This window comes from Leptonychotes weddellii, chromosome 2, assembly GCF_054177405.1.
Source record: "Leptonychotes weddellii isolate Sample4059 chromosome 2, ASM5417740v2, whole genome shotgun sequence".
Lineage (NCBI taxonomy): Eukaryota > Metazoa > Chordata > Mammalia > Carnivora > Phocidae > Leptonychotes > Leptonychotes weddellii.
Window position 1 is genome coordinate 149,136,654 of NC_138370.1, and position 25,126 is coordinate 149,161,779.

General features: G+C 39.0%; 1 protein-coding gene across 5 annotated transcripts in view; it reads left to right on the plus strand.

Annotated features, from left to right (window-relative positions):
• Positions 1 to 25,126, plus strand: part of RFC1 (replication factor C subunit 1) — an 87,829-nt gene that overhangs the window by 52,053 nt on the left and 10,650 nt on the right. For 4 of the 5 annotated variants that reach the window (XM_031027015.2, XM_081812442.1, XM_081812443.1 and 1 more), the window contains 16 exons: positions 1,859 to 1,936; positions 2,914 to 3,001; positions 4,319 to 4,590; positions 6,925 to 7,032; positions 9,279 to 9,458; positions 10,639 to 10,743; positions 12,640 to 13,039; positions 14,667 to 14,779; positions 16,711 to 16,825; positions 18,224 to 18,333; positions 18,540 to 18,677; positions 18,840 to 18,935; positions 19,061 to 19,159; positions 21,542 to 21,696; positions 21,795 to 21,912; positions 23,556 to 23,701. In XM_031027015.2, the coding sequence (XP_030882875.1) occupies positions 1,859 to 1,936; positions 2,914 to 3,001; positions 4,319 to 4,590; positions 6,925 to 7,032; positions 9,279 to 9,458; positions 10,639 to 10,743; positions 12,640 to 13,039; positions 14,667 to 14,779; positions 16,711 to 16,825; positions 18,224 to 18,333; positions 18,540 to 18,677; positions 18,840 to 18,935; positions 19,061 to 19,159; positions 21,542 to 21,696; positions 21,795 to 21,912; positions 23,556 to 23,701 (2,321 nt within the window). The remainder of the gene's footprint in view (positions 1 to 1,858; positions 1,937 to 2,913; positions 3,002 to 4,318; positions 4,591 to 6,924; positions 7,033 to 9,278; positions 9,459 to 10,638; positions 10,744 to 12,639; positions 13,040 to 14,666; positions 14,780 to 16,710; positions 16,826 to 18,223; positions 18,334 to 18,539; positions 18,678 to 18,839; positions 18,936 to 19,060; positions 19,160 to 21,541; positions 21,697 to 21,794; positions 21,913 to 23,555; positions 23,702 to 25,126) is intronic. The other variant, XM_081812445.1, reaches the window with a different exon arrangement.

Genomic DNA, 25,126 nt, shown 5'->3' on the forward strand with positions numbered 1-25,126 from the left:
TTCCTGGTTGACCCATTCATTCTTTAGTAGGATGCTCTTTAGCCTCCATGTATTTGGGTTCTTTCCGACTTTCCTCTTGTGATTGAGTTCTAGTTTCAAAGCATTGTGGTCTGAAAATAGGCAGGGAATGATCCCAATCTTTTGTGTACCCCATTTTTTAAACATTTATTGTAATTGCTATTTATGTGTCTCCCTATATGTAGGCTCTAAGCTCCACCCACCCAGGCTGTTTGTTTCACTCAGCCTTTGTGACATCAGTGCTTATTTTAGTCCTTTGCATAGAAAAGGCTCTTACTAAATATTGTGAGAGAACAGTATTCCAGTTTTCTGAAATATATCTGATCACATTTTATTACTTTAGCAGTTTGTAGTTTGTGTTTTCAAAATCTTTTCCATCTTATTCGATTACACTGAATTACATAAACTATAATGTCATAATTACCAATAATGAATTTCTGATGAGAGTATTTACATTTCTTCTGTTCTGGCTTCTCAGATCCTTTTTTACTAGAAGTATACTACATAGTGTGAAGTTTGGGGAAAAGATCCTTTTTTACTAGAAGTGTACTACATAGTGTGAAATTTGGGGAAAATGGTGTAGAGTTCAACCAGAAATCCTTGCAGGGCAATTGGAGGTTTAGAGTTTGAAGGACCTTTTGATGATGAAGATCTTTCATATTGTTTTTAGCATTAGATGTGTAGTTCAGTTATGGTAAGTATAAGGCAACAGAGAATGTATTGATGTGCATCTGTCTAGCTTGCTTATGGTTCGGTGTAGCTCGAGTTCATTTTAGAAAAAACAAGAAAAGGCTTGGTTACGGTGTTCTCATCAGGTATATGCCAATTTCCAAGCCTTTTCTTTTGGACTGGATGGATTTGGAGGTTCTTTCCTTTGTTTGAATAATATAAGGAGGCTTTTGTTTGATGTTACTTTAAGCCATTTTATCAGGGGCATAACACCAGTTAGTTTGTAAATGAGAAATATATTCCACTGCTACACATTCTTTCCTGGAAAAGCTCCCATTTTGCTGCAAATGAAAACACTAGAAATAACAACAAAGTAATTAGAATATCTGTGTGTTATATTAGCATGTTAGGAAAACTTCTGATATGATGACTTAAGTTTTCAGAACAGTCAGAACAGATACATTTGAATTAGTAATTGAAAATTAGAGTTTGATGATTGTGATATTTACATTTGTATATATATTATTGTGTGCAAAGAAAATATATAGTTTTCTTGATTTCTTAGATTTACTTTTTTTGTGCCCTTCAGACTGTTTTTCTGTTAAGGTGAGATTCTTTTCAGAGCTCTTTGTAGAGTTCAAAATAAATAGAAATAAGAGATCTATAAATGTTGTATTGGAACCGTTTAAGAATTTGAACTTTATAAGTGAGAAATGTGACTTTAAAATACGTTCAGTTTGGGGCGCCTGGGTGGCTCAGTTGGTTAAGCGACTGCCTTCGGCTCAGGTCATGATCCTGGAGTCCCTGGATCGAGTCCCGCATTGGGCTCCCTGCTCGGCGAGGAGCCTGCTTCTCCCTCTAACCCTCCCCCCTCTCATGTACTCTCTCTCTCTCATTCTCGCCCTCTCAAATAAATAAATAAATCTTTTAAAAAAAAAAATACGTTCAGTTTGTCTATTGCACCCGTAAAATTAGAAATAAATGTTCTGAAATCTAATTTGGCTTAATGAAGCAAACCTGTGATACTGAACTATTAATATTAAGTAGAAGAATGTCATACTTTCTGGAAAATGTTTTTTCCAGTTTCTTCTAAGTATCATGACTCAAACATTTAAAAACTTTCATTTACAGAAAGAAAGAAAGCAACTTACTCTGTTGGTACTTCTTACAGCTGGAGAGACAACTACATGAAGATGAAGAGTTTGCCAGAACGTTAGCCATGTTGGATGAAGAACCCAAGACCAAAAAGGTGGCGTTTCACCAGGCTGTTTGTTTGCACTCTGAATATACACTTCAGATCAGTGTTCCCTTTCATACCTGTGTATTCGAGGCTCTGGAGATACAACCATGAGTCACTCTTCTAGAAAGAAGCTAAATTATTTTAATTTATAAAAATGTTTTTGGAGAAGCTTATTGAGAAACTTCTTCTTGGTAAAGGAAGGTTGATCGGGCCAAAGCCAACCAGAACCCTTCTTCACAAAACAATGAATTGTAACTTTTACTTATTCTCTGTCACAAATGGGTTCTTATGTACGTGATCTCCAAAAAGTTAGCCTAGTTTCCATTGAATCATATTCTATTAATATTGTCCGTATCAATATCTGACTATTTTAAAAGATTTTACAGAAGGTAGGTATAAGACAATAAGGAGTTGGGGGGACTTTGTCATTTGAAAAGCCTTACTCCCCTGAAAGGCATTCAGATTATAATTATTAAAAAAAGAATACTGTGTTATGTATCCCGATTTATGACCTCTTTGTAAAATGGAGATTTGAGGGAGCAGTGGAGAGAGTGGATTTTTTTCTTTCCTCTTGAGAAAGGTGCTCTATTAAGCTTTAGATTGTTTTTTTAATTTAGTCTTTTGGGTTTAGATTTTAGTTTTCAGCTGCATAATATAATTTGAGAATTGAGATGAAAGAAACAGAAGCAAGTCTTCCATTCTGACAAGTTGGGAACAACTGTGATAATTTTTTTATAGATGTATTTTTTATAACCTTTCAACAGTTTCCTCATCTGTAAAGTTAAACGTAAGAAAAAATGCTTCGTTTTGCCAGAAATTGTATGGATGAATGAATGAAAATTTATTGTATTGTCTTCTTGCTTTGGAAGGTGACCCTTAATCTTAGAATTAAAACTTAAATTAAAACTTTGGTCAATTTTAACAACATATTTTGTGGTAGTAGTTTTCCTATTATTTGTCACATTTGACACTTCAAATTTTCTTAGGCTCGGAAGGACCCAAGAGAGAGAGAAGCGTTTTCATCTGTTCAAGCCAATTTAAGTAAAGCAGAAAAACATAAATCTCCTCATAAAGGTAATACTAACAGAGAAAAGTAACCTGGAACATTTACAGAAGAAAATTCGTGATAACCTGTTTAAACATTCTATTCAAAAATTGCCTTGTATTGTTAGGTAGACATTATTTCATAGGGATATTGAAGCATGTTCTTCTTAGATACTTTGAAAGCTGTATTTGGATATTAGCTGGTGTTGAATGCCTGTCTACTCTATGAGTGTTGTAAAAAATATATTTAAGTTCTTGGTTTCATGTTAATGTTAGTTTCCAAGTGTAGTTCAATATGTGGGCTTCAGTATATGATGATGGCAAAGGACTAGATGTTTCGAGCTCATAGAATTGACTTGTAGTTGTCCAGGTCATCTGAATCTCTCCTGCTGATTGTAGGTTTTATTTTTTACTGGTCCTGATAATCTAAGTATCTGCTAATATAGATGGTCTTAATCCTATAAGTAAATTCATTCATATAGTCTTGAAATTGCAGGATTTGGGCTTTCAGACTATATTATAAACACAGAAATTAAAAAAAAATTTATTTATCTGAGTGAGAGAGAGTGTGTGTGCTCAGGTGAGCAGGGGAAGGGAGAGAATGGAAGGGAGAGGGAGAAAGTTTGAAGCCGACTCTGTGCTGAGCAGGGAGTCTGATGCAGGCCTCGATCTCACGACCCTGAGATCATGACCTGAGCTGAAACCAAGAGTTGGACGCTTAACTGACTGAGCTACCCAGGTGCCCCTACAAACACAGATTTTTTATGTTGACATTCTACTCAGTAAGTTTTCTCTGTAAGTTTCAGATCATTGAAGTTTATCTGTGGAATAAAGGCCATGTCCTTAGATGTAGTTTACTATATCATTTGAAGTGATGAGTTATTTATATTTATTTATTTTGGTGGGGGGGAGGGGCAGAAGGAGAGAGAGAATCTTAAGCAGGCCCCATGCCCAGTGAGGAGCCTGATATGGGGCTTGATCTTACAACCCTGAGATCCTGACCTGAGCTGAAATCAAGAGGTGGATGCTTAACTGATGCCCATAAGTCATTCATAGGTGCCCCATAAGTCATTTATATTTAAAAAGTCATAACAGGAACCCCATAAGTCATTTATAATCAAAAAGACAGATCCTTTAATTTGAACTGGTTATACAAAAATGTACAAGTGTTTAGTTTTTTAAAATAATGTTCTGTGTAAAGAACTAAAATCTTAATGTGAATGTTAAGAAATCATGATATGACATTGTGTGCTACTAAGATTATTCAGTTGAAAATGAAAAAAAGTCTCGATTTGGGGGTATCATTTTTTCTCAAAACAACAGTCATAATCTTTTCTTTCTTCCTAGTAAAAACAGAACAATTTTCAGATGACAGAAAGAACTGCAGTCCCAAGAAGCAAACTAAAATAGGATCTCAGCAACATTTGAAGTCATCCCCTCACAAAATAGGAGAAACTTCTCCAAAAACCAGTTCCAAGGTAGCCCTTTTGAAAAAAAAGGGAGAGAGTTCTTATAAAGAAACAGAGCCTGTGGCTTCAAAAAGAAAAGAAAATGCTGTTGAATTAAAAGGACAGACAAAAACTCCTAAGAAACCCAAAAGTTCTCCAGCTAAAAAAGAGGTAGAAATTTTCTAAAAGTATATCATTTGGGGGCTATGTGTTGGTTTGGGTTTGACTGTTCTCAAGTTTTATTTTTGGCTTTATAAATCATTACAGTACTTTAAGCTATCTGACTTAGATGCTGTTGCAGAATATAGCTTATTAATATAGCTATATTAGCCAATATTTATTATTGCGTGTATTAGATATTGCACTAATACATATGGTATCTCATGTAATCTTCACAACAACCCTGTAAGATGACTTACTTTTATTATTCAGTTTTTAATGATGAGGAAACAGGCTGATGAAAGAGTTAAGTAACTTTTCCAAGACCATGCAGCTAGTAAGTAGCAGGGCCAACTTTGAACTCAGGTCCTCTGAGGCCCAAGAAACAGCAGTATAATAACATGGTGGCTCTGAGCATGGACCCTGGAGCCATTTTCAGATCACATAGTCCTGCCATTGAGCAGATATGTTACTTCCTCTCTCTCTGCTTTGGTTTCCTCGTTTGTAAAAACAGGGATAATAGTGGTATCTGAGTTAGTATTCTGGAATATTGGAATAGTGCCTGGTTCATAGTAAGTGCTATGTTTTTGCTATTATTATTAAAATAATTTGCATTTGTCCTGAGTGTATCCCTTTTTGCTCTTGTATAACAGTGTTGAGATAGTGAAATCATTTGCAAAGGCAAAAAAACCAAATAATGCAGAATGGTTTTCAGAATCTTTGTTTTCATATATATTTGAGAATTGAGGGATTTCTTAAAATCTCTAATTTGGAACCACCGTAGATTCATAATGGGAAACCACTATTCCTTCAAGCCTCTTAGGCACTTACAATTAAAAGTAGAATATTGTCTATTTTAACTGCTTATCACCATTATTTTTTAGCGCAGAGCAGTGAAATGGTGATTTCTAGATACTTTTGTTTGTGGTCAGTGCTCATAAATATGCTTAAGGGAACAATTAACTTTTTGGTCTCCAGTTTTTCTTCACTAAATACTTACCTGGTGGATGAATGTTTTTCTTCAGGCACACTAAGCATGTTCATTTTATAGAGGCTGGTCTATTTTTATTAAAGGAGAAGAAATCTTTAAATGTTACTTTACTCTTCACCTTATTTTTCAGTTGGAATAGAAATGACTTAGAACTTTTACTTTTAGCCGTTTGGGGAATATCAGAGTGTTTAATAAATTCAGTCTACCTTGGTTAAGTAATTTTGACTTCATAAATGGGTGTGCTTCAAAGTTACTTTATAAGTTGTTTATAATTCAGAATTATGTTTTTTATAGAATTAATGTTACAAATGAATAATTTTCCCATTTTGGTATGCATTGGACTCTCCTATGAAGCTTGTTAAATATATGGTTTTGTAGTCTAGACAGGTGTATTTCAATAAGCTCAGATGGATACGAGAACCACTGTTAAAAAGTAGGATTAGAGTCTAGGCGCAGCCTCTAATGGCTTACTTATAACCAGAGCAGCTTACTTACTTTATTGATTAAAATAATTTATTTGTATAAAAGTAATATTTTGTCTCTTCTCAAAGGGATTTGAGCTGGCTTATAAGTTAAAAAAATGTGAAATGGGAAGTAGAAAAAACAAGAGACCATTCTTGTAGTGGTTCTCAAATCAGAATTATCTAGGATGTTTTTCCCCCAAATACACATGCCCTGGCCATACCACATATATCTGCATCAGAAAATTAGAGTGAGTCCAGGGATATATAGAGTTTAAAAAGTTTCCCCGGGATTTTCTGAGATAGACCCATAGTAAGGTCCCCTGAGAGAAACAGAATAGGAGAGATTAAACCTGGAAGGGAGGGGTGGCATATAGAATGTGTCTACTTTTGGGAATAAAGCTTGCCTGTTGTTTGAACCTGCTGTGTATATGAAGCCATCAATTCTCAGCCTATTGTGCTCATATACTCAGAGGTATAGGGCCATTTACTTTGTTTTAGGGGTGTGCAAGGGTATAGGATAAGATAACATAGGATATCTTCTTGTGTGATCAGGTATACTTGGGGGAAAATTAATTTTTCATTAAAATATGCATGGATATATTATGGAAAAGAACTTGAAATTCACATGAATTTTTGAAATAAAATACACTTTTTTTGTGTCTTTGTTTGGGGCTAGCAATTTGGCTTGTGTACCTAATCTGCCCTTGCAGTATGTGCCTTTAGAGGGTCAAAAGGCTTGAGAAGAGCTGATGCAGGGAGGTTTATAAGCCAGGCATGCCTAAACTGGGGAGTCCCTGTGTAGCTAAAAATGTTAATTTCTAAACAAAGAAGTGACTTAATGTTTTTTAATTTTACATGAATTTTGCCTTTTTTCCCCGCCTTTCCCCAAAGTCTGTAAGTCCTGAAGATTCTGAGAAGAGACGCACTAATTATCAAGCTTATCGAAGCTACTTAAATAGAGAAGGCCCCAAAGCTCTGGGCTCCAAAGAAATACCAAAGGTATGAATGCTGAGAGGGCAGGCTGTTCTGTCAGGGCCTCTGGCCCCTGGGTCCATGCATGTATTCACTATGTTCACAGCAGCAGAGCATTGATAATTAAAAACAGAGGGGTGCCTGGCTGGTTCAGTCTGCGGAGTGTGTGACTCTTGGTCTCAGGGTTGTGGGGTTGATCCCCACGTTGGGTGCAGAGATTACTTAAAAAAATAAAATCTTAAAAAAAAAAAACAACAACAGAAAAGCCTTAGTCACCATCTTTGTGAATTAGGAATATTTATTCATGTAATGAATTACTGCTTGATACTATAAAGAAAATTGTCCTTTAAGTAACTCATAATCCTAGAGGGGCTCCGTTTTGAGGAATATGGTAATCATGGACTAGTACTTTTTGCTGGTAGTGTGGATCCACCAGAAAGGGAGATTGAAGGCATACCAGAAAGAGAAGGATAATCAAATGTAGTATGAGATTTCTGAGAAGGTAGAAGCGGAGGGGATTCAGGTCACAAATGGAGATTAGTAGTTTCACTAATAAAGAAGGGGTGAGGGTGAACCTTAAGGGGCTGGTGGGTTGTGTAGGAGGCTAGAGGAAGATGTCAGCCTTGCCTCTTGCTTGTGGTGTAAGACAGACTCTAAGAAAGACTCAACAAGCTCCTCTGCTTGGGAGGACCTTTTTTTTTTTTTTAAGATTTTATTTATTTGAGAGAGAGCACACAAGTGGGGTGGAGGGGTTGGGGCAGAGGGAGAGGGAGAAGCAGACTCCTAGCTGAGCAGGGAGCCTGATGCAGGGCTCCATCCCAGGACCTTGAGATCATGACGTGAGCCAAAGGCAGAAACTTAACCGACTGAGCCACCCAGGCGCCCCTGCTTGAGAGGACTTTAGGCATAGTGGAGTCCTGAGGGGACTCAGTGAAGGCAAGGTGGTGGAGGAAATATTGAGTAGAGGTTGAGGATATTGGGTAGCTTGCTGGTCCCGCAGTAAGTGTTCTAGAGTGGAAGAGTTTGGTTGAGAGGCTAAAAGTGCTGAGATTGGTTTTAAAATATATATTCAGAGCCACAATGGGTAATAATTCAGGATAGGTGATTAGGGTGTGGGATAGAGGCTTGCATGTGGACTTTTCCAGGGTCATTTTGAATTTGTTGAGAAGAATTTAAATACTTTAGTGTTCACAAGATCATTTCAGTCCTAGAATCATAAGGCTTGTAGGGACCTTGAGATGTTGTTAATCAAACCATTTCTCTCCAAGCAGATTCATAGCTTTTTTTTCCCCCCACACAGTCTTTGAATTTCGTTTGGCTTCTTCCTTGCAGGCCTGTTTTAAGTCTATGTTGATCTTAATTCTCTATTCAAAGGGTAATAAGTAACTTGGAATGGTTTACATAATTTTCGTTTTGCTTGGTTCTATCATTTTATTGAACCATTGCAAAAATTTAAAGAAGTCTATAACTGTACATAGTTCCAATGAAGATTAAATGTCTCCTCCACCCAGTTCTCTTTGGCCATTGTCTTTTGTATATCGAATTATCTTTCTAATCAGGAGGTAATAAGATCTTGCCTTTAAGTTACTCGCAGGTTGTTAGATTTTCTGTCATAGAGTAAGCAGAGAGAAGGGCTGAAGCTCAAACTTGTTTAGCCTTTTTAGAGTCAAATCTTTCCTTTTTTAACAATAACAAGAAATTTTGTAGGTGGATTGCATCTAGTTGTTTATTTAAAGTTTTGCAAGTTAACTAGTTTTTTTTTTTTTTTAAAGATTTTATTCATTTATTTGAGAGAGAGAATGAGAGAGAGAGAGCACATGAGAGGGGGGAGGGTCAGAGGGAGAAGCAGACCCCCTGCTGAGCAAGGAGCCCGATATGGGACTCGATCCGGGGACTCCAGGATCATGACCTGAGCCGAAGGCAGTCGCTTAACCAACTGAGCCACCCAGGCGCCCTAACTAGTGGTTTAAATATTAAAAAAAAACACAAGAGTAGTATGAATAGATAATTTTAATAAGCTTTGTGAACTGTATTGGATGTATATTTTTCATTGCTGGTTTTGTTAAGTTTATTAAATGCTAACCTCCGTAAGAATTTCTCAGGATTTAATTTCAGGTTCTGCTTATTTGCTGTGAATTTCCTGCAGATTTTTCATGCTGAGATTATTTATGATGTCAAATGAGAAAAATCAACTTCCTGCAGTTTTGATGCCAAATATTTCTTTGGAAGGCTACCATGTAATTTCCTCTCTGCTTGAACATTTTGGTTTTTAGGGAGCTGAAAATTGCTTGGAGGGCCTTACATTTGTAATCACAGGAGTGCTGGAGTCCATTGAACGAGATGAGGCCAAGTCTCTAATTGAGCGTTACGGGGGCAAAGTAACAGGAAATGTCAGCAAGAAAACAAACTACCTTGTCATGGGTCGTGATAGTGGACAGTCCAAGAGTGATAAGGTGGGTCCTGCTGTCTTCTCAACACAGTGAAATAGCCTGCTTGCCTTGGCAGGGTCTTACTGGGACCATTTGTAGCAATGCCCTCTACACAGAATTAAATGAAGAAAAAAGTTGGAAAAAGTAATTTCATCCCTATATTATTTCTTCCACAGAAGTGTTCTTAGCTTCAACGTCAAGATTTTGGTTTTCCAGTTGAAGGCACAGTTCCTGTGTAGTTGACTTTCTTAGTGTAGTATTCTAGTTTAGATCATTTTTCATAGATAGAAGCAAATACTGTTTTCGTTTTCTTTTACTCCTAAATATTCCTATATATGCCACTGTATACTCCATCTTAAGTTCTGTTTATTGAAAGCTCTTTTTGTGTTGGGGAAAATTATATTTAGCTCCAGGTAACAGAATATCTGGTAAGTGTGGTTTGGCGAATAGCTGCTTATTTTCTTACCCAACAAGAATCCCAGAGGTAGGCAGTTGCTGGGGATGGCCCAGCAGGTCAGTGATGTAGTTAGGCTACTTCCATCCTCCATTTCTGTCACCTTTACTGTGGTAGCTTTAGTCTCTGTGCATGTTGCCTTGTGTTGCCAGGTAACTGTAGCTGTAGGCATTCAAGTCCACATTTAAGGCAGGAAAAAGGAAGCAGTGGCAAGATGTCACAGTAGCTGTGAATGGCCTTAGAAGAGTTTTCCTGGAAATAGCTCTTACAGAATTCCCCTTAGGTCTTATTGGCTGGAGCTGTCACATGGCTATTCATAGCTTATAAGGGAGTTTGGGGGAGGATGAGGACTTTTCTGATTCTTCAGTCATAATTCATCACTTGGAGATGGACACATCGGAGTTATTTTAACAGGGAAGATGATGGGAGAAAACAAAAACTTCAGGCGAGTCCATCTTGGAAGGCCCTAGTGGCTCTGCCCCTCCTAGGGTAGAAGAAAAGATAAAGCAGTCCGCAGAAGTGCTAATGTGACACGTCCATTGCCAACCCGTCACTCTTCGGGGATGTATTTGTTATTTGCTCTAGTTAATGGTACTTTTTCATGAATATGGTTTTTAAAAATATTGCAGTTATTCTAATTTACAAATGTGGTTTTCACCTATGAAGAGACCCTAGAATTAGTATTATTTTTTTTTAACAGAAAGTAATGGCTAGGATATGGTTGTAATGATTTGTATTTTTAATCAATAGGCAGCAGCCTTGGGGACAAATATTATTGATGAAGATGGCCTATTGAATCTGATTCGAACTATGCCAGGCAAGAAGTCTAAGTATGAAATAGCCGTTGAAGCTGAGGTTTGTATAAAATGAACTTGATTTATTTAAGGTATATATAACAACTTTTCTATTTCATAGAGATGTTTCGTGAGTGGCTGTAGACCTGTTGCCTAAAAGATTAACTTCTCCTTCTACCATAGATGCATTTAGTTGTGGTATCTTCTTTATCTCCTCCAATATGTGACAGTTCCTCAGCCTTTCCTTGTCTTTTTATGACCTTGAGACTTTTTTTTTTCTAAGATTTATTTATTTTAGAGAGAGAGCACGTGCGCATGAGCAGGGGGAGTGGCAGAGGGAGAGCTGGGAGAGAAGCAGAAACCCCGCTGAGCAGAGAGCCTGACATAGGCTCGATCTCATGACCCTGAGATCATGATCTGAGCTGACATCAAGAGTCAGACACTTAGCTGACTAAGCCACACAGGCGCCCTGGCCTTGAGACTTTTTTTTTTTTTAAGATTTTATTTATTTATTTGACAGAGACACAGCGAGAGAGGGAACACAAGCAGGGGGAGTGGGAGAGGGAGAAGCAGGCTTCCCGCTGAGCAGGGAGCCCGATGCGGGGCTCGATCCCAGGACCCTGGGATCACGACCTGAGTCGAAGGCAGACGCTTAACAACTGAGTCACCCAGGCGCCCTGGTTTTTTGATGTCTTATCATTAGATTGAGATTATGCATTTTTGGCAGGAATTCCACAGAGTGGTATTTTGTTCTTCTCAGTGCATTATATTAGATGTGTATGTTAATACGTCTTTTTAATTTTTTTTAGAGAGGTGGGATAGGGGAGAGGCAGAGAGGAAGAGAGAATCTTAAGCAGGCTCCATGCCCAGCGTGGAGCCCGATGCGCAGCTCGACCTCACCACCCTGAGTCAATATGCCTTCTTATTGGTGATGTTAATCTTGATTAAGGTGGTTTCTGACAGGTTTCTCCACTAGTAAAGCGACTCTTTCCCTTTGTAACTGATAAATATCTTGAAGGGAACTTGAATACTATGGTAATATCCTGCTTCTCCTCAAACATTCACCCACTAATTTCAGCATCCACTCACTGGCAAAGAGGCACTGTTTTTTTCTTTTTTGTGACATTCACACCATAAAGTTCACCCTTTTAAAATGTATTTCAGAGATTTTTAGTGTATTCCCAAGATGGTTGTACACAACCATCACCAGTATCTAATTTTATCACTCCCTGTAGCCAGTTAACCATCATTCCTCATACCCAGCCCCTGGCAACCACCATTCTGTTTTTTGTTTCTATGGATTTGCCTGTTCTGGACATTTTATCTAAAGAGAAACATGCGATTTGTGACCCTTTGTGTCTGGCTTCTTTCATTTAGTATGTTTTCAAGGTTCATCTGCACTGAAGTACATGTGTCAGGACTTTACTCCCTTTTTTTTGGTGATTAATACTCCACTGTGTGTGCATACCGCATTTTGTGTATTCATTCTTCAGTTGATGGCCATTTTGGGTTGTTTCTATTCTTTGGCTGTAATAATAATGTAATTATATAATTAATATATAATTATAATTACATATAATAATGCTGCTGTGAATATTTGTGTATAAGTTTTTGTGGAGGTGTTAACTTTTAATGAGTCAGAAAGCTGGAACAAAAATTTCTTAATCTTTTTTTTTTTTTTTGATTTCAGACTGATTACAGAATATTATTTGTAAACTTAGCATGGTCTCACTAAAAAAATTGCATTTGGGTGCTTTTTGGTGTGTTTGTTGTTAATTTTTATCAAGTTTGGAAGGTGGTGATTTCCACAATAGCAGGGTTCATTGTGAAAAACCAGACCCATGCTGGGTAGCTCACTTGGATATCCCAGATTAACCCTATAGAGTACGTTTAGCAGGATAGATATTCTGTATATCTTACCAAGTTTCTTTTTTTTCCGCACTTTTCCAATTTAAAGATGAAGAAAGGAAAGTCCAAATTGGAAAGAACACCTCAAAAAAAAGACCAAGGAAAAAGAAAAATTAGCCCAACTAAGAAAGAGTCAGAATCTAAAAAAAGCAGACTGACTCCCAAAAAGGACAGCTCCATAAAGTCAGTAAAAAAGGAAACCAGTATGTTTTGGAGATGCCTGGACTTCGAGGAGCAGGTGGCTGAGGAGACAAATGGTGACAGCCGGGCTAGGAATTTGGCTGATGACAGCAGTGAAAGCAAAGTGGAAAATTTGCTCTGGGTGGATAAATATAAGCCAACCTCGCTCAAGACCATAATTGGACAGCAAGGTGACCAGAGCTGTGCAAACAAACTCCTCCGCTGGCTCCAGAACTGGCACAAGAGTCCGTCCGAAGATAAGAAACACGGTGATTTTGCAGCTTCCTTCATTTTTGTGTGTGTCTATCACCATGTAATTGCTCAGTTCCACATCTGTGAGAAAGTAGAATAGTTGGTTCATTCATCTCTCAGCAGACATTGAAAGCCTGCTCTGAGTCCAGGTGCAATACTAGACCCCAGAGGTGCTGTTGTGAACAAAAGCGTCTTCCTCAGTTTGCTCACAGTCAGTCACAGACCTAGATGAGCCAGCAGGTAAGATATGTGGTGCTGAGTACTGTTGGAGGGGTAAGTGTAGGGCCCCAAGAGCAGGGAGCTGTGTGGTCAGGGATGTGGAGGTGTGCGCCCATCCCAGGAGGAAGGGGTAGCTAAGTGAAGACTTGGAAACTAAGCAGGAAAGTTAGCTGGGTGAAGGGAAGGAGGAGTGTTGTGTGGGAGAAAATACAGGTACCAAGGTCTGAGGATGTGTGAGCGAGCCACTGAGAGTGCCAGGGAGACTCGGCGGAGAAGTGTGCAAATTAACAGCTGAGGCACACTCCAGACTAGGCAGCCTGAAAATCCCAGCGGTGCATTTGCTTTCAGTAGGGCCTGAGCTCTGGCTTCTTCACCATGTATTTGTCGTGGAAAAGGAGCGGTATAATTGGTGTTTAATGTCTAGGGTATTATTGGAACCGAGGTTTCAGATCACAGATGTTAGTAGTGTTCTCGTGAGGTGCACCCGCAGCCCTGGAGGATACTGTGTGAAAAAAAAAAGGCGGCAAAATCCAGTGAGCATCACAGTGAATTCCCAGAGTGATGACTGGGTTATCAATGTCCATATGGTCACTAGACATTGGCCGATGTTGCCAGCTTATTTATGACAGAGGATGTAATTTAATGATATAGGTTTACATTTGAGTCCTTTTCTCTTTCTAAAATCACATAAAATCTTAAAGGGGGATATAGTGCTTTGTATGCCTGGAGAAGACTTTATAAGGCTTCAGGGGAACCAGAGTCCCTTTTCCCATGCCTGCAGCAGGTTTAGCCGTCTGTCTCTCAGACATCGTGTCTGTAGAGAGCACCCTTGATGTGTCAGGCCCCCATGTGATAAGGGGAGAAGAATGCTTTAGAGTTGAGCTGGGCAGGGTAGTTGCAGATACACCATCTTCAGTTCATTCTTTTTGTGGTCAAGTAGCTGATTATGCTCGTTGACATGTATTGAGGCATGCCTGGCTCTGTGATCAGCACGTTCATCCTGACAGTATCCCTGCCAGTACATTACTGTTGTTACCCTCGTTTTACAAAGGAGCAAATAGGCCCAGGAGGTTAAATCACTTCTCCCAGCTGGTGAGCGGTGGAATTAGGAGAGCTGGAGTTAGGATTGGAGCCCAGAAACTCTGCTCCCTGACCTGTGCTTTTGTAGGAAAGGAAACCCATAAAGTTATGGTTCAAATCAGAATTGGAGAGTTAGTTTGAGTGTTCTATTTTGCGTGTAAGTGAGCTAGAGTTTCAGTAAGTGCTCTGGAAACTGTTGTTTATGGTTTGTAGGAAATATTCTGCAAAATTAGAGGTAAATTGGAGGACTGCTCTTGATTTTCAGTTTCTGCACAGTGATTCCTGCCATTCCTGAATTTCTCTTACGTAATATAGGTTAACACTCTGGAACTTCTTTTTTTCCAGCAGCGAAGTTTGGTAAGTTTGCTGGCAAAGATGATGGCTCTAGTTTTAAAGCAGCGCTGCTCTCAGGCCCTCCAGGTGTTGGCAAGACAACCACAGCCTCTCTGGTTTGTCAGGTGAGTGTTGTGTCTTAGTGCAGTTGGAAAGCTAACCCAGGAATGGGCATGTGTAGCAGATACATACCCGTGTGTGTGTGTGTGTGTGTTAGTAGGTCTGCGGCATATGTATTTTAACCTGCTCTGTATAGACTTTGTAAAGTCAAATTTTTAGAATTTACCTTGGTTCTGGGGATATTTGTCATTTTCATCCTTTTCTTAATATTGGTAATTAAAATAATAGGTAATATTGGGCGCCTGGGTGGCTCAGTCGTTAAGCGTCTGCCTTCGGCTCAGGTCATGATCCCGGGGTCCTGGGATCGAGTCCCATATCGGGCTCCCTGCTCCGTGGGAGGCCTGCTTCTCCCTCTCCTACTCCCCCTGCTTGTGTTCCTGCTCTCACTATGTCTCTCTCTGTCAAATAAATAAATAAAATCTTTAAAAAAAATACAATAATAATAGGTAATATTTAACTGTGTGCTAGGCCATGTGCTAAGCCCTTGGGTGTATTATCTTTTAGGTAATATAAATATGTCTTATAGACTCTTTTTTTTTTTTTTTTTAAAGATTTTATTTATTTATTTGACAGAGAGAGAGACACAACGAGAGAGGGAACACAAGCAGGGGGAGTGGGAGAGGGAGAAGCAGGCTTCCCGCGGAGCAGGGAGCCTGATATGGGGCTCGATCCCAGGACCCTGGGATCATGACCTGAGTCGAAGGCAGACGCTTAACAACTGAGCCACCCATGCGCCCCCTGTCTTATAGACTCTTATCGATAGAAATATTCCATCCTCATGTGACAAATGAAATGGGCTTACAGAGGAGGCTGGTGGCCCAGGTAGTCTGACTCTTCACCGCTCTGGAAGCCTGCCTTTGTTCTTGTCTCTGTAGCTGCCATTTCTAGACCGTGAGAGCGGAGACATTAGAGCAAATTGGAGTTCATGTATCATGAATGTGAAGTGATATATGAAGTGGTAGCGGAATGATGAGAGATTTTATTTATTTTTATATTTACTGATTTTTATTTTTTAGAAGATTTTATTTATTTGTCAGAGCGCACAAGCAGGGGAAGCGGCAGGCAGAGGGAGAAGCAGGCTCCCCGCCGAGCAAGGAGCCCCATGTGGGACTCCATCCCAGGACCCTGGGATCATGACCTGGGCCGAAGGCAGATGCTTAACCGACTGAGCCACCCAGGCGTCCCAAAATGAGGGATTTTAAACTTTTAAATATACTACTGGATTTCCCAACCCTTGTCCTATAAGCTGGTGGTTTTGTTTTATCCTTGTTTTGTGGACCAGAGCATAATTTAGCTGGTAGAACAGCTATATATATTCTGTTTTATTACAAACATTAAAAAAAAAAAAATTTTTTTCCTAGTCTCTACAGTTGTAAACATGACTTTTTTCTCCCTTTATTATCATCATTATTTTGGAGGGGAATTGAGTTAAGGCTTTTCATCAGTATAATCAATTTTGGGAAATGAGTCAGAATAACTTGATTTTTCACAGCTTGGTAAGAAGATTATGTATTGGGATGGTTTAATAATGAATGATTTAACTTTATCTTGAAGAGTCAAGAATTATTTTTGGTAACTTAGATTAATTCTGTGTGATATTGAAATCTTGGGATGGGTATATTTAATTCTTTATAGGATTTTAAGAAGTAAACTTAGTAAAATTGCTTGTTCAGGTATACTCTTCTAGATTAGTGATTTATTAGCTGTGGTTTTAAGATGGAACTTACGTGTGTGTGTGTGTGTGTGTGTGTGGTATATATGTATATATTTAAAAAATCTCTTAATATTGTGAGGCATGCTATGTCATCGTCTTTGTCTTTTTTATCCATGGTTCCTTATGTCATTTTTATGCCCACTTTCTTCATTAATTGCCTTGTTTTTGGGGAGAGTTAATAATTTGTATTGCGACAGTAACGGTTTCCAATATTTTGGTTAGGAATTGGGATATAGCTACGTGGAACTGAATGCAAGTGACACTCGGAGTAAGAACAGTTTGAAGGAGGTTGTTGCTGAATCACTGAATAATACCAGCATCACAGGCTTTTATTCAAGTATGTGGGTATTTGAACTGTTTTCTTTGGTTATGTAAGGAAAACAAATTCACTTCAACGTTTAGGAACCAGTATGGAACATTACTATGTGCCAGGCACCCTGCTAAATCCTGGGGCTAATGATGGAACTCTTATAGGACAGTAGTTTCCCCCCTCTTTTTTTTCAGGTCTTAGCAGTTTCTAAGAATGTGTTAAAATACATATATGGACATGTTTATACATGCTGCACATTTTTTAGAGGATTCACAGGTGAATCTTGTGAAGAGGGAGAGTAAATAAAGTATGTAATTCAGTGTGATGAGTGAGGTAATAGAGGCCTGTAGCTGAAGAAATGATTTGAATTGGGGCACTGGGGAAAGCCAGGATAAGGGTGGTATTTGTTCAACAGGCCTTGGAGGATGAAAGAGGATCATTTGTGGTGAAAGAGGTCATATAGGCAAAGATAGTAGCAGAGGAGAAGAAATTGTGAAGGTGACACTGTTTGAGGCTGTAGCTGGTGGTCTGGTATGGCCAGAGTCTATGGGAAAAATAAGATGCTCAAACTACAGACTCAGTAGTGCAGATTTAGAACTTATGGTAGATACTGCACGGTCACCTGAATTCTTGGTACTCTCAATGGAAGCAAATCATTATTAAAAAGGATTTGCTCAGGTAATGTCACTCTGGCTGGTGGGAGTGTTAGTTAATTGGTACTACTCTGGAGAGTAGTCTGGCAGTATTTTTCAAAAGTTACATTATATAGACCTTTTAGCCCAGAAATTCCAGCTCTTGGAATTTAGCAATTGATATATGCCAAGTGACATATATATATATATATATATATAAGGATATTCATTTAGTATGATTTGTAATAGCAGAAGTTTGGAAGCATCTTCATATTTTATCAGATAGTGATTATGATACATGTGTAAAATGGGATATTATTATTATTTTTTTTTTTTAAAGATTTTATTTATTTGACAGAGAGAGACACAGCGAGAGAGGGAACACAAGCAGGGAGAGTGGGAGAAGGAGAAGCAGGCTTCCCGCAGAGCAGGGAGCCCGATGCAGGGCTCGATCCCAGGACCCTGGGATCATGACCTGAGCCGAAGGCAGACGCTTAACGACTGAGCCACCCAGGCGCCCCTAAAATGGGATATTATTAAATAGCCTTAAAAAATGAGGTGTTAAGGAACAGATCACCAAAATATATTGAATGATAAAACCAAGATATATATTTTTATGCACGCATGTTTTCAATATGTATAGGGATACCCGAGGGGGCAAAGGTGGGGGGGGAGAATTTCTTTTCATCTGCATATTCTTGTGCCTCTTGCATTTTGGTTTAAAATGTTTTACATGTTTTTTTAATAAAGCAGCAGCATTTGAACAGTTGCTCTTTTTTGTCCCATCCCATAGCTTCTCAGCATTGGTCAGGCGGAGCAGCCCATTCAGTAAGCACGAAACATGCTCTCATCATGGATGAAGTAGATGGCATGGCAGGCAATGAGGACAGGGGAGGAATTCAGGTAATGAAAGCACTGTAGTTTTGCAGCTTTACTGTTGATTTTTAGTTGTAAGATAGTTTTTTTAATATTTAAAGAACTAATTGTGCTGTAATATTTACAACAGTTAAAGCATGTTGCTGAGGTTTTCAAAACCTAAAATACATACATTGTGTAGTATTTTGTTTTTTTTAAATAATTATTTATGTGTTGCAAATTTGCTTTTTTAGGAATTAATTGGTCTGATAAAACATACAAAAATTCCCATTATTTGTATGTGCAATGATAGAAATCATCCCAAGATTCGTTCTTTGGTTCATTATTGTTTTGATCTTCGTTTTCAAAGACCTCGAGTTGAACAGATTAAGGTAAAATGATTGTAATTTTTTTTCTCCATCACACTCTCCTTCTTATTTTTTGGTCATTATTTCTCAAAAGTTACCTTTAAAAGTACCTGATAAATATTCTAAAAATATCTGATTATGTGACTTTAAAAAAAACCATTTAGGATTCCCCTTTGTCAATTTCAGGGTGCTATGATGTCTATTGCATTTAAAGAGGGTTTGAAGATCCCCCCTCCAGCTATGAATGAAATAATTTTGGGAGCCAATCAAGATATCAGACAGGTAAATTAAATACATATTACGTTAATAGTTGCTGATTCTTTTGAATTAATGCCTTCAACTTTTCAGAGAGGAGGAATGGCATTATTGTCTCACCTTGACCATGTCTTATTTATGATTTCTTTTAGGTTTTACACAATCTGAGTATGTGGTGTGCACGAAGTAAGGCACTAACCTATGACCAGGCCAAGGCTGATTCTCATAGAGCCAAGAAGGATATCAGACTGGTAAAATGACTTTCCATTTCTTAGTTACTTTCTCAAGCTAAAGCATTTCTTGTTCTACTCATATTAACTTAGTGGAAGTAGTTATTATAGTTCCTTGACACACCTGTTGAACCTGTGGATATTTATAATAAGAAAGCTGCTAAAAGGTTTTCTAATTCAAATGAATTTTTCCTCAAGGACTGTTAGTGTACATTGTAAATTATGAGAAATGGAAGTTTTAAATTATATTCATGCTTCAGTAGTTATAAAATGGTCTTTTCAGAGTCCCTTATGTATAGATTCCATGGTTTGAAGTTTTGGAACTTTAAGAATAATCTGTTTCAAATGGCCTATAATTTATTTATTTATTTATTTTTTAAAAGATTTTATTTATTTGACAGAGAGAGAGAGGGAACACAAGTAAGGGGAGTGGGAGAGGGAGAAGCAGGCTCCCCGCTGAGCAGGGAGCCCGATGCGGGGCTCACTCAATCCCAGGACCCTGGGACCATGACCTGAGCCGAAGGCAGATGCTTAACCAGCTGAGCCACCCAGGCACCCCTCAAATGGCCTATAATTTAATAACCTCTCTGAAACTTGAAACCAGAAGTCAGTATTAATTATCTGTGTTCTATTTCACCTAGTCACTAGTCAATTTATTATTACAGTTAGAGCAGTGATTAAGTAGTGTTTGTAAACCCCTCTCCCCCCCCTTTTTTTAATCAAACTTTTTTTTTTTAAGATTTTCTTTATTTATTTGTCAGAGAGAGAGAGAGAGAACACAAGCAGGGGGAGCGGCAGGCAGAGGGAGAAGCAGGCTCCCCACCTCGCAAGGAACCCGATGCGGGACTTGATCCCAGGACACTGGGATCATGACCTGAGCCGAAGGCAGACGCTTAACCGACTGAGCCACCCAGGCGTCCTAAATCAATACACTTTTTAAGAGCAGTTTTAGTTTCATAGCAAAATTTAGCACAGGGTACAAAGACTTCCCTTATTATCACCTGCCTCCAGACTCCTACAACCTTTTCCACTATTAATATCCCCCACCAGAGTGGTACATTTGTTACAGTTGAACCTACACTGATACACCCAAAGGCCATAGTTTACATTAGGGTTAGTTCACTCTTGATGTACATTCCATAGGTTTTGAGAGATGTATCATAGCTTATATCCACCATTGTATATCACACACAATACTTTCACTGCCCTAAAAATACTCTGTACTCCTCCTGTTCATCCATCCCTTCCCCCAACTCCTGACAATCACTAATCTTTTTTTTTAGATTATTTATTTTAGAGACAGCATGAGCAGGGGGAGGAGCAGAGGGAGAGGGACAAGCGGACTCCACGTTCAGTATGGAGCCCGACACGGGGCTCAGTCTCATGACCCTGAGATCATGACCTGAGCCGAAATCAAGAGTTAGCCATGGGCGCCGGGGTGGCTCAGTTGGTTAAGCGACTGCCTTCGGCTCAGGTCATGATCCCAGGGTCCTGGGATCGAGTCCCACATCGGGCTCCCTGCTCGGCGGGAGGCCTGCTTCTCCCTCTCCCACTCCCCCTGCTTGTGTTCCTGCTCTCGCTGTCTCTGTCTCTGTCAAATAAATAAATAAAATCTTTAAAAAAAAAAAAAAAAAAAGAGTTAGCCAGCCACTTAACTGACTAAGCCACCCGGTGCCCCAATCACTAATCTTTTTATTGTCTTCATAGTTGCACCATTTTCAGAATGTCATGTAGTTGGAATCATACAGTATATAGCCTTTTCAGTTTGGCTTTTTGTTTTGTTTTTTGTTTTTTGAGAGAGAGAGCATGTGCGAGCGAGTGCAAGCAGGGGGAGGGGCAAACAGAGAGGGAGAGAAAATCTTAAGTGGGCTCCATGATGCAGGGCTCGATCTCACGACCCTGACATCATGACCCAAGCGGAAATCAAGAGTCAGACGCTTAACCAACAGCCACCCAGGCACCCCCAGATAGGCTACTTTCAGTTAGTAATGTGCATTTAAGGTTTCTACATATCTTTTCATGGCCTTATTATAGCTCATTTCTTTTTTGTGCTGAATAATATTCCAGTGTCTGGATGTACCACAGTTTATTCACCTTATGAAAGACATCTGGATTGCTTCCAAGTTTTGTCAGTTATGAATAAAGCTGCTGTAAAGATCCATGTGCAGGTTTTTTGTGTAGTATGTTTTCAATTCGTTTGGATAAATACCAAGGAGGACAATTAAGAGTATATTTAGTTTTGTAAAAAAAACTGCCAGTCTGTCTTCCAAGTGACTATACCATTTTGCATTCCTACTAGCAATAAATGAGAGTTCCTGTTGCTCCACATCTCTGCCAGCATTTGATGTTGTCAGTATTTTGGACATTGGCCGTCCTACTAGGTGTGTCCTTCCCTTTTTTTAGGGCCCATTTGATGTTGCCCGGAAGGTGTTTGCAGCTGGAGAGGAGACTGCTCATATGTCACTTGTGGACAAGTCCGATCTGTTCTTTCATGATTACTCAATAGCACCCCTCTTTGTCCAGGAGAACTACATACACGTGAAGCCTGTAGCTGCAGGGTGAGTGTTCAGAGCTAGTGAGGGGTAGGCCATGTTCCTGGGAGAGAGGAGTAGGAGGTATGGACAGTGGTGTGATCCAGACTGCTTTATTTATGCAGGGGTGACATGAAAAAGCACCTGATGCTTTTAAGCAGAGCAGCAGATAGCATATGCGATGGTGACCTAGTGGACCGTCAGATCCGGAGTAAGCAAAACTGGAGTCTTCTGCCCGCACAGGTAAGCACGATGCAGACTCTGCTTTAGGTAAAACAGAAGAGCTGTGAGCTCCTGTAGTTATGTGAAATACCAGAGAAACATTATGGCTCTTACGGCAAAAATAAAGTCTGTTCTAGATTAAAATACTCTGGGGTCACAGTTGTCTATTTCTTAATAAAAATGAAACATAAAAATAGCCTTACTTTTCAGGGTTTCAAAATGTCTTTATGTAAGTGGACATATGGAAATAGGAACATTAGATTCTGGACATAAATAAGATGTTAGTCAAAAGTTTTATTTGCTCTGTTTTACCTTAAGAATGCCTTTCTTTTTTGTTATTCTTGAGCCTCCCCGATGGTGACTAAGTAGCTCCTACTTGAAGATGCACCCGGGGCAGGTCAGCAGCTACTTCTCTGATATGTGAATTCTGATTGTCTTCTTCCTTGCTGAAGAGGCAGCTTTATACTGGTACTTTATTTAGGTGGTAACTTTCACTCAAAACAGAGTTTTACAAACTTTCATAATTAAGAATATTATTTCTTCTTGAGTTTTGCATATTTATACGGCATTATTGGCCCAAGTAATAATATGCAAGGGACTTCTGGAAGGCCTACTCCTCTCTTAATTCTACCTATACATTGTTGGGAAACAAAAAACAAAGATTCATTCTGGATATAAAGAATCCTTTCTCTTATGTTTTACAAGTGTTCATTTTTTAAACTAATAATTGTATCTTTAAGAATTTATCCTAAAGAAATAACTTTAAACATAGGAGAGCTGAATGTACAAAAATATTACATGAGTTTTGATACTGTAAGAAATCAGAGAAAATCTCCATGTCTGGAAGTTGGAGAATGATTAATTATGGTAAATACTCTTGATGGAATATTATGCATTCCTTAAAATTATTTATAAAGATTGTCTAATATGAAAAATGCTTATGAGAGAATATTATTAGAATAAAGCAGGATACAAAATTTATGTATAATTCCAACTTTAAAAAAGTATGAGCCCTGGATCTAGAAGATATCAAGGATACCTTTGTAAAAATCTTTTCTCAAGTACCAGTTTACTTAATACTCTATTCAGTTTTCCATGCTTTGATCTACCTGTGCTATCAATAGTTTATGTTAAAGACAATCATGTTCCTTTTTTTTTTTTTTAAGATTTTATTTATTTATTTGACAGAGAGAGAGATAGCGAGAGCAGGAACACAAGCAGGGGGAGTGGGAGAGGGAGAAGCAGGCTTCCCGCCAAGCAGGGAGCCCGATGCAGGGCTCGATCCCAGGAACCTGGGATCATGACCTGAGCCGAAGGCAGACGCTTAACGACTGAGCCACCCAGGCATCCCAGTCGTATTCCTTTTAAAGTCTTTTCTGCATCATGCAGTAACTGGTATGTTGGGATCAGTTGGTTGAGGAGGCCGAACTGCCAGATGATCTCTCTGCGGGCTATAACATGTATTGGACTGATAACGTTGTTTTCTCCGGGAGTGGTTTCCCATACTGACAGATGAGAGACAGAGGGAAAGGGTGTAATGCCCTGGAATTAGGTACCTGGGACAGTGTTGCTTCATTTGCTCCAGACTCTTTGGAATCCAACAGCTGTGTAGGAAGCAACTTTGTACTGAATTCAAATTGTGGATGGCAATTGATTTTTTTCAGGCCATTTATGCCAGTGTTCTTCCTGGAGAGTTAATGAGGGGGTACATGACTCAGTTTCCTACCTTCCCAAGCTGGTTGGGGAAGCACTCATCTACCGGCAAACATGATCGTATTGTACAGGACCTAGCACTGCACATGAGTCTTAGGTAAGTGGTATTAGTCCATGTGTGGCATTTTATCAGTGTAGTGTATTTATTTAACCTTTGTCCAGTGAGGATAGCATAAGTCAAAAGATTTGTGTTTCAGTTTTGATTTTTTTTTTTTTAAAGATTTTTATTTATTTATTTGACAGAGAGAGGCACAGCGAGAGAGGGAACACAAGCAGGGGGAGTGGGAGAGGGAGAAGCAGGCTTCCCACCGAGCAGGGAGCCTGATGTGGGGCTCGATCCCAGGACCCTGAGATAATGACCTGAGCCGAAGGCAGACGCTTAACGACTGAGCCACCCAGGCGCCCCTCCAGTTTTGATTTTATTGCGAACTAGATAAATGATCCTGGATAAGTTCCTTATATTTTGTGGGCCTGAGTTTTATTATCTATAATTAGTATAATGCTTGTTTTGTCACTTAAAAGTATACTTTGGAGAATAAGCCCAGTTGGTAGATGTGCCATAACTTTAAGATAAATTTTAAAGCTATGTAAATCTGAGGTAGGGCTACTGTTTATCATGACTATGCCTGTTACTAGTAGGCATACATAATGTCTCAGCTTCCAAATAATTTAATAGGAAAAAGGGGACTATTTAAATAGTCCTAGTAGGATACTAGGTTATAGTACCTATCCTAGTAGTAAACTGACCTAGTCATTTAGGGTAGGGGACACAGTTTAGCATATAACAGTAGGAGGCAGACATGCAGATGACTGAAAATCAATGTGCCTGGAGAAGTTTAATGAAGTCCAAAAATTCTTGTTATTTGGTACAATTTGTTAAAGTTTAGAAACTTAGAAAATGTGCATGCACATAAATATTAAGTGAACTTTAGGAATTTATTTTTAACCACGAAGAACTACTTGAGCAGTCTTACTTCTCTTTCTGATCTCTGGAGGGAATGTTAACGTTGGTCCACTCTTAACTTTTTTCTGAAGCTGAACTGAAATGGTTCCTTTCTTCTTCCTGTAGAATTCTACTTCCTACTGTGGTCCCTCTTCTTAGCCTATGGCATGGGTCTTTTTTTGCCACTCTTGTAATCGTTTCCTATTGTTGCTGTAACAAATTACCAAAACTTAATGGTTTAAAATAACACAAATTTATTGCCACCTTAAGATGCAAAGAATGTCCTGGATTATATGGGCAGGCCCAGTGTAATTATAAGGATCTTTACCAAAAAAAAAAGTGTGTAGGGGGGGCAGCCATATCAAGTCAGAGAGAAAGAGATTTTAAGATGTTACATTGTTGGCTTTGAAGAAGGGAAAAAAGACCATGAGCGAAGGGATGTCCATGGCCTCTAGAAATTAGAAAGGGTTGCATTTCCCACTGCTCTTCTCATTGCTCAAGTGGGAGGCCTGGCTTTGAGCTCTTTTCCTATTCCTTGCCCTCTGTTTTTTAAAAAGGTGATGTATCCCTGTGCCCTAG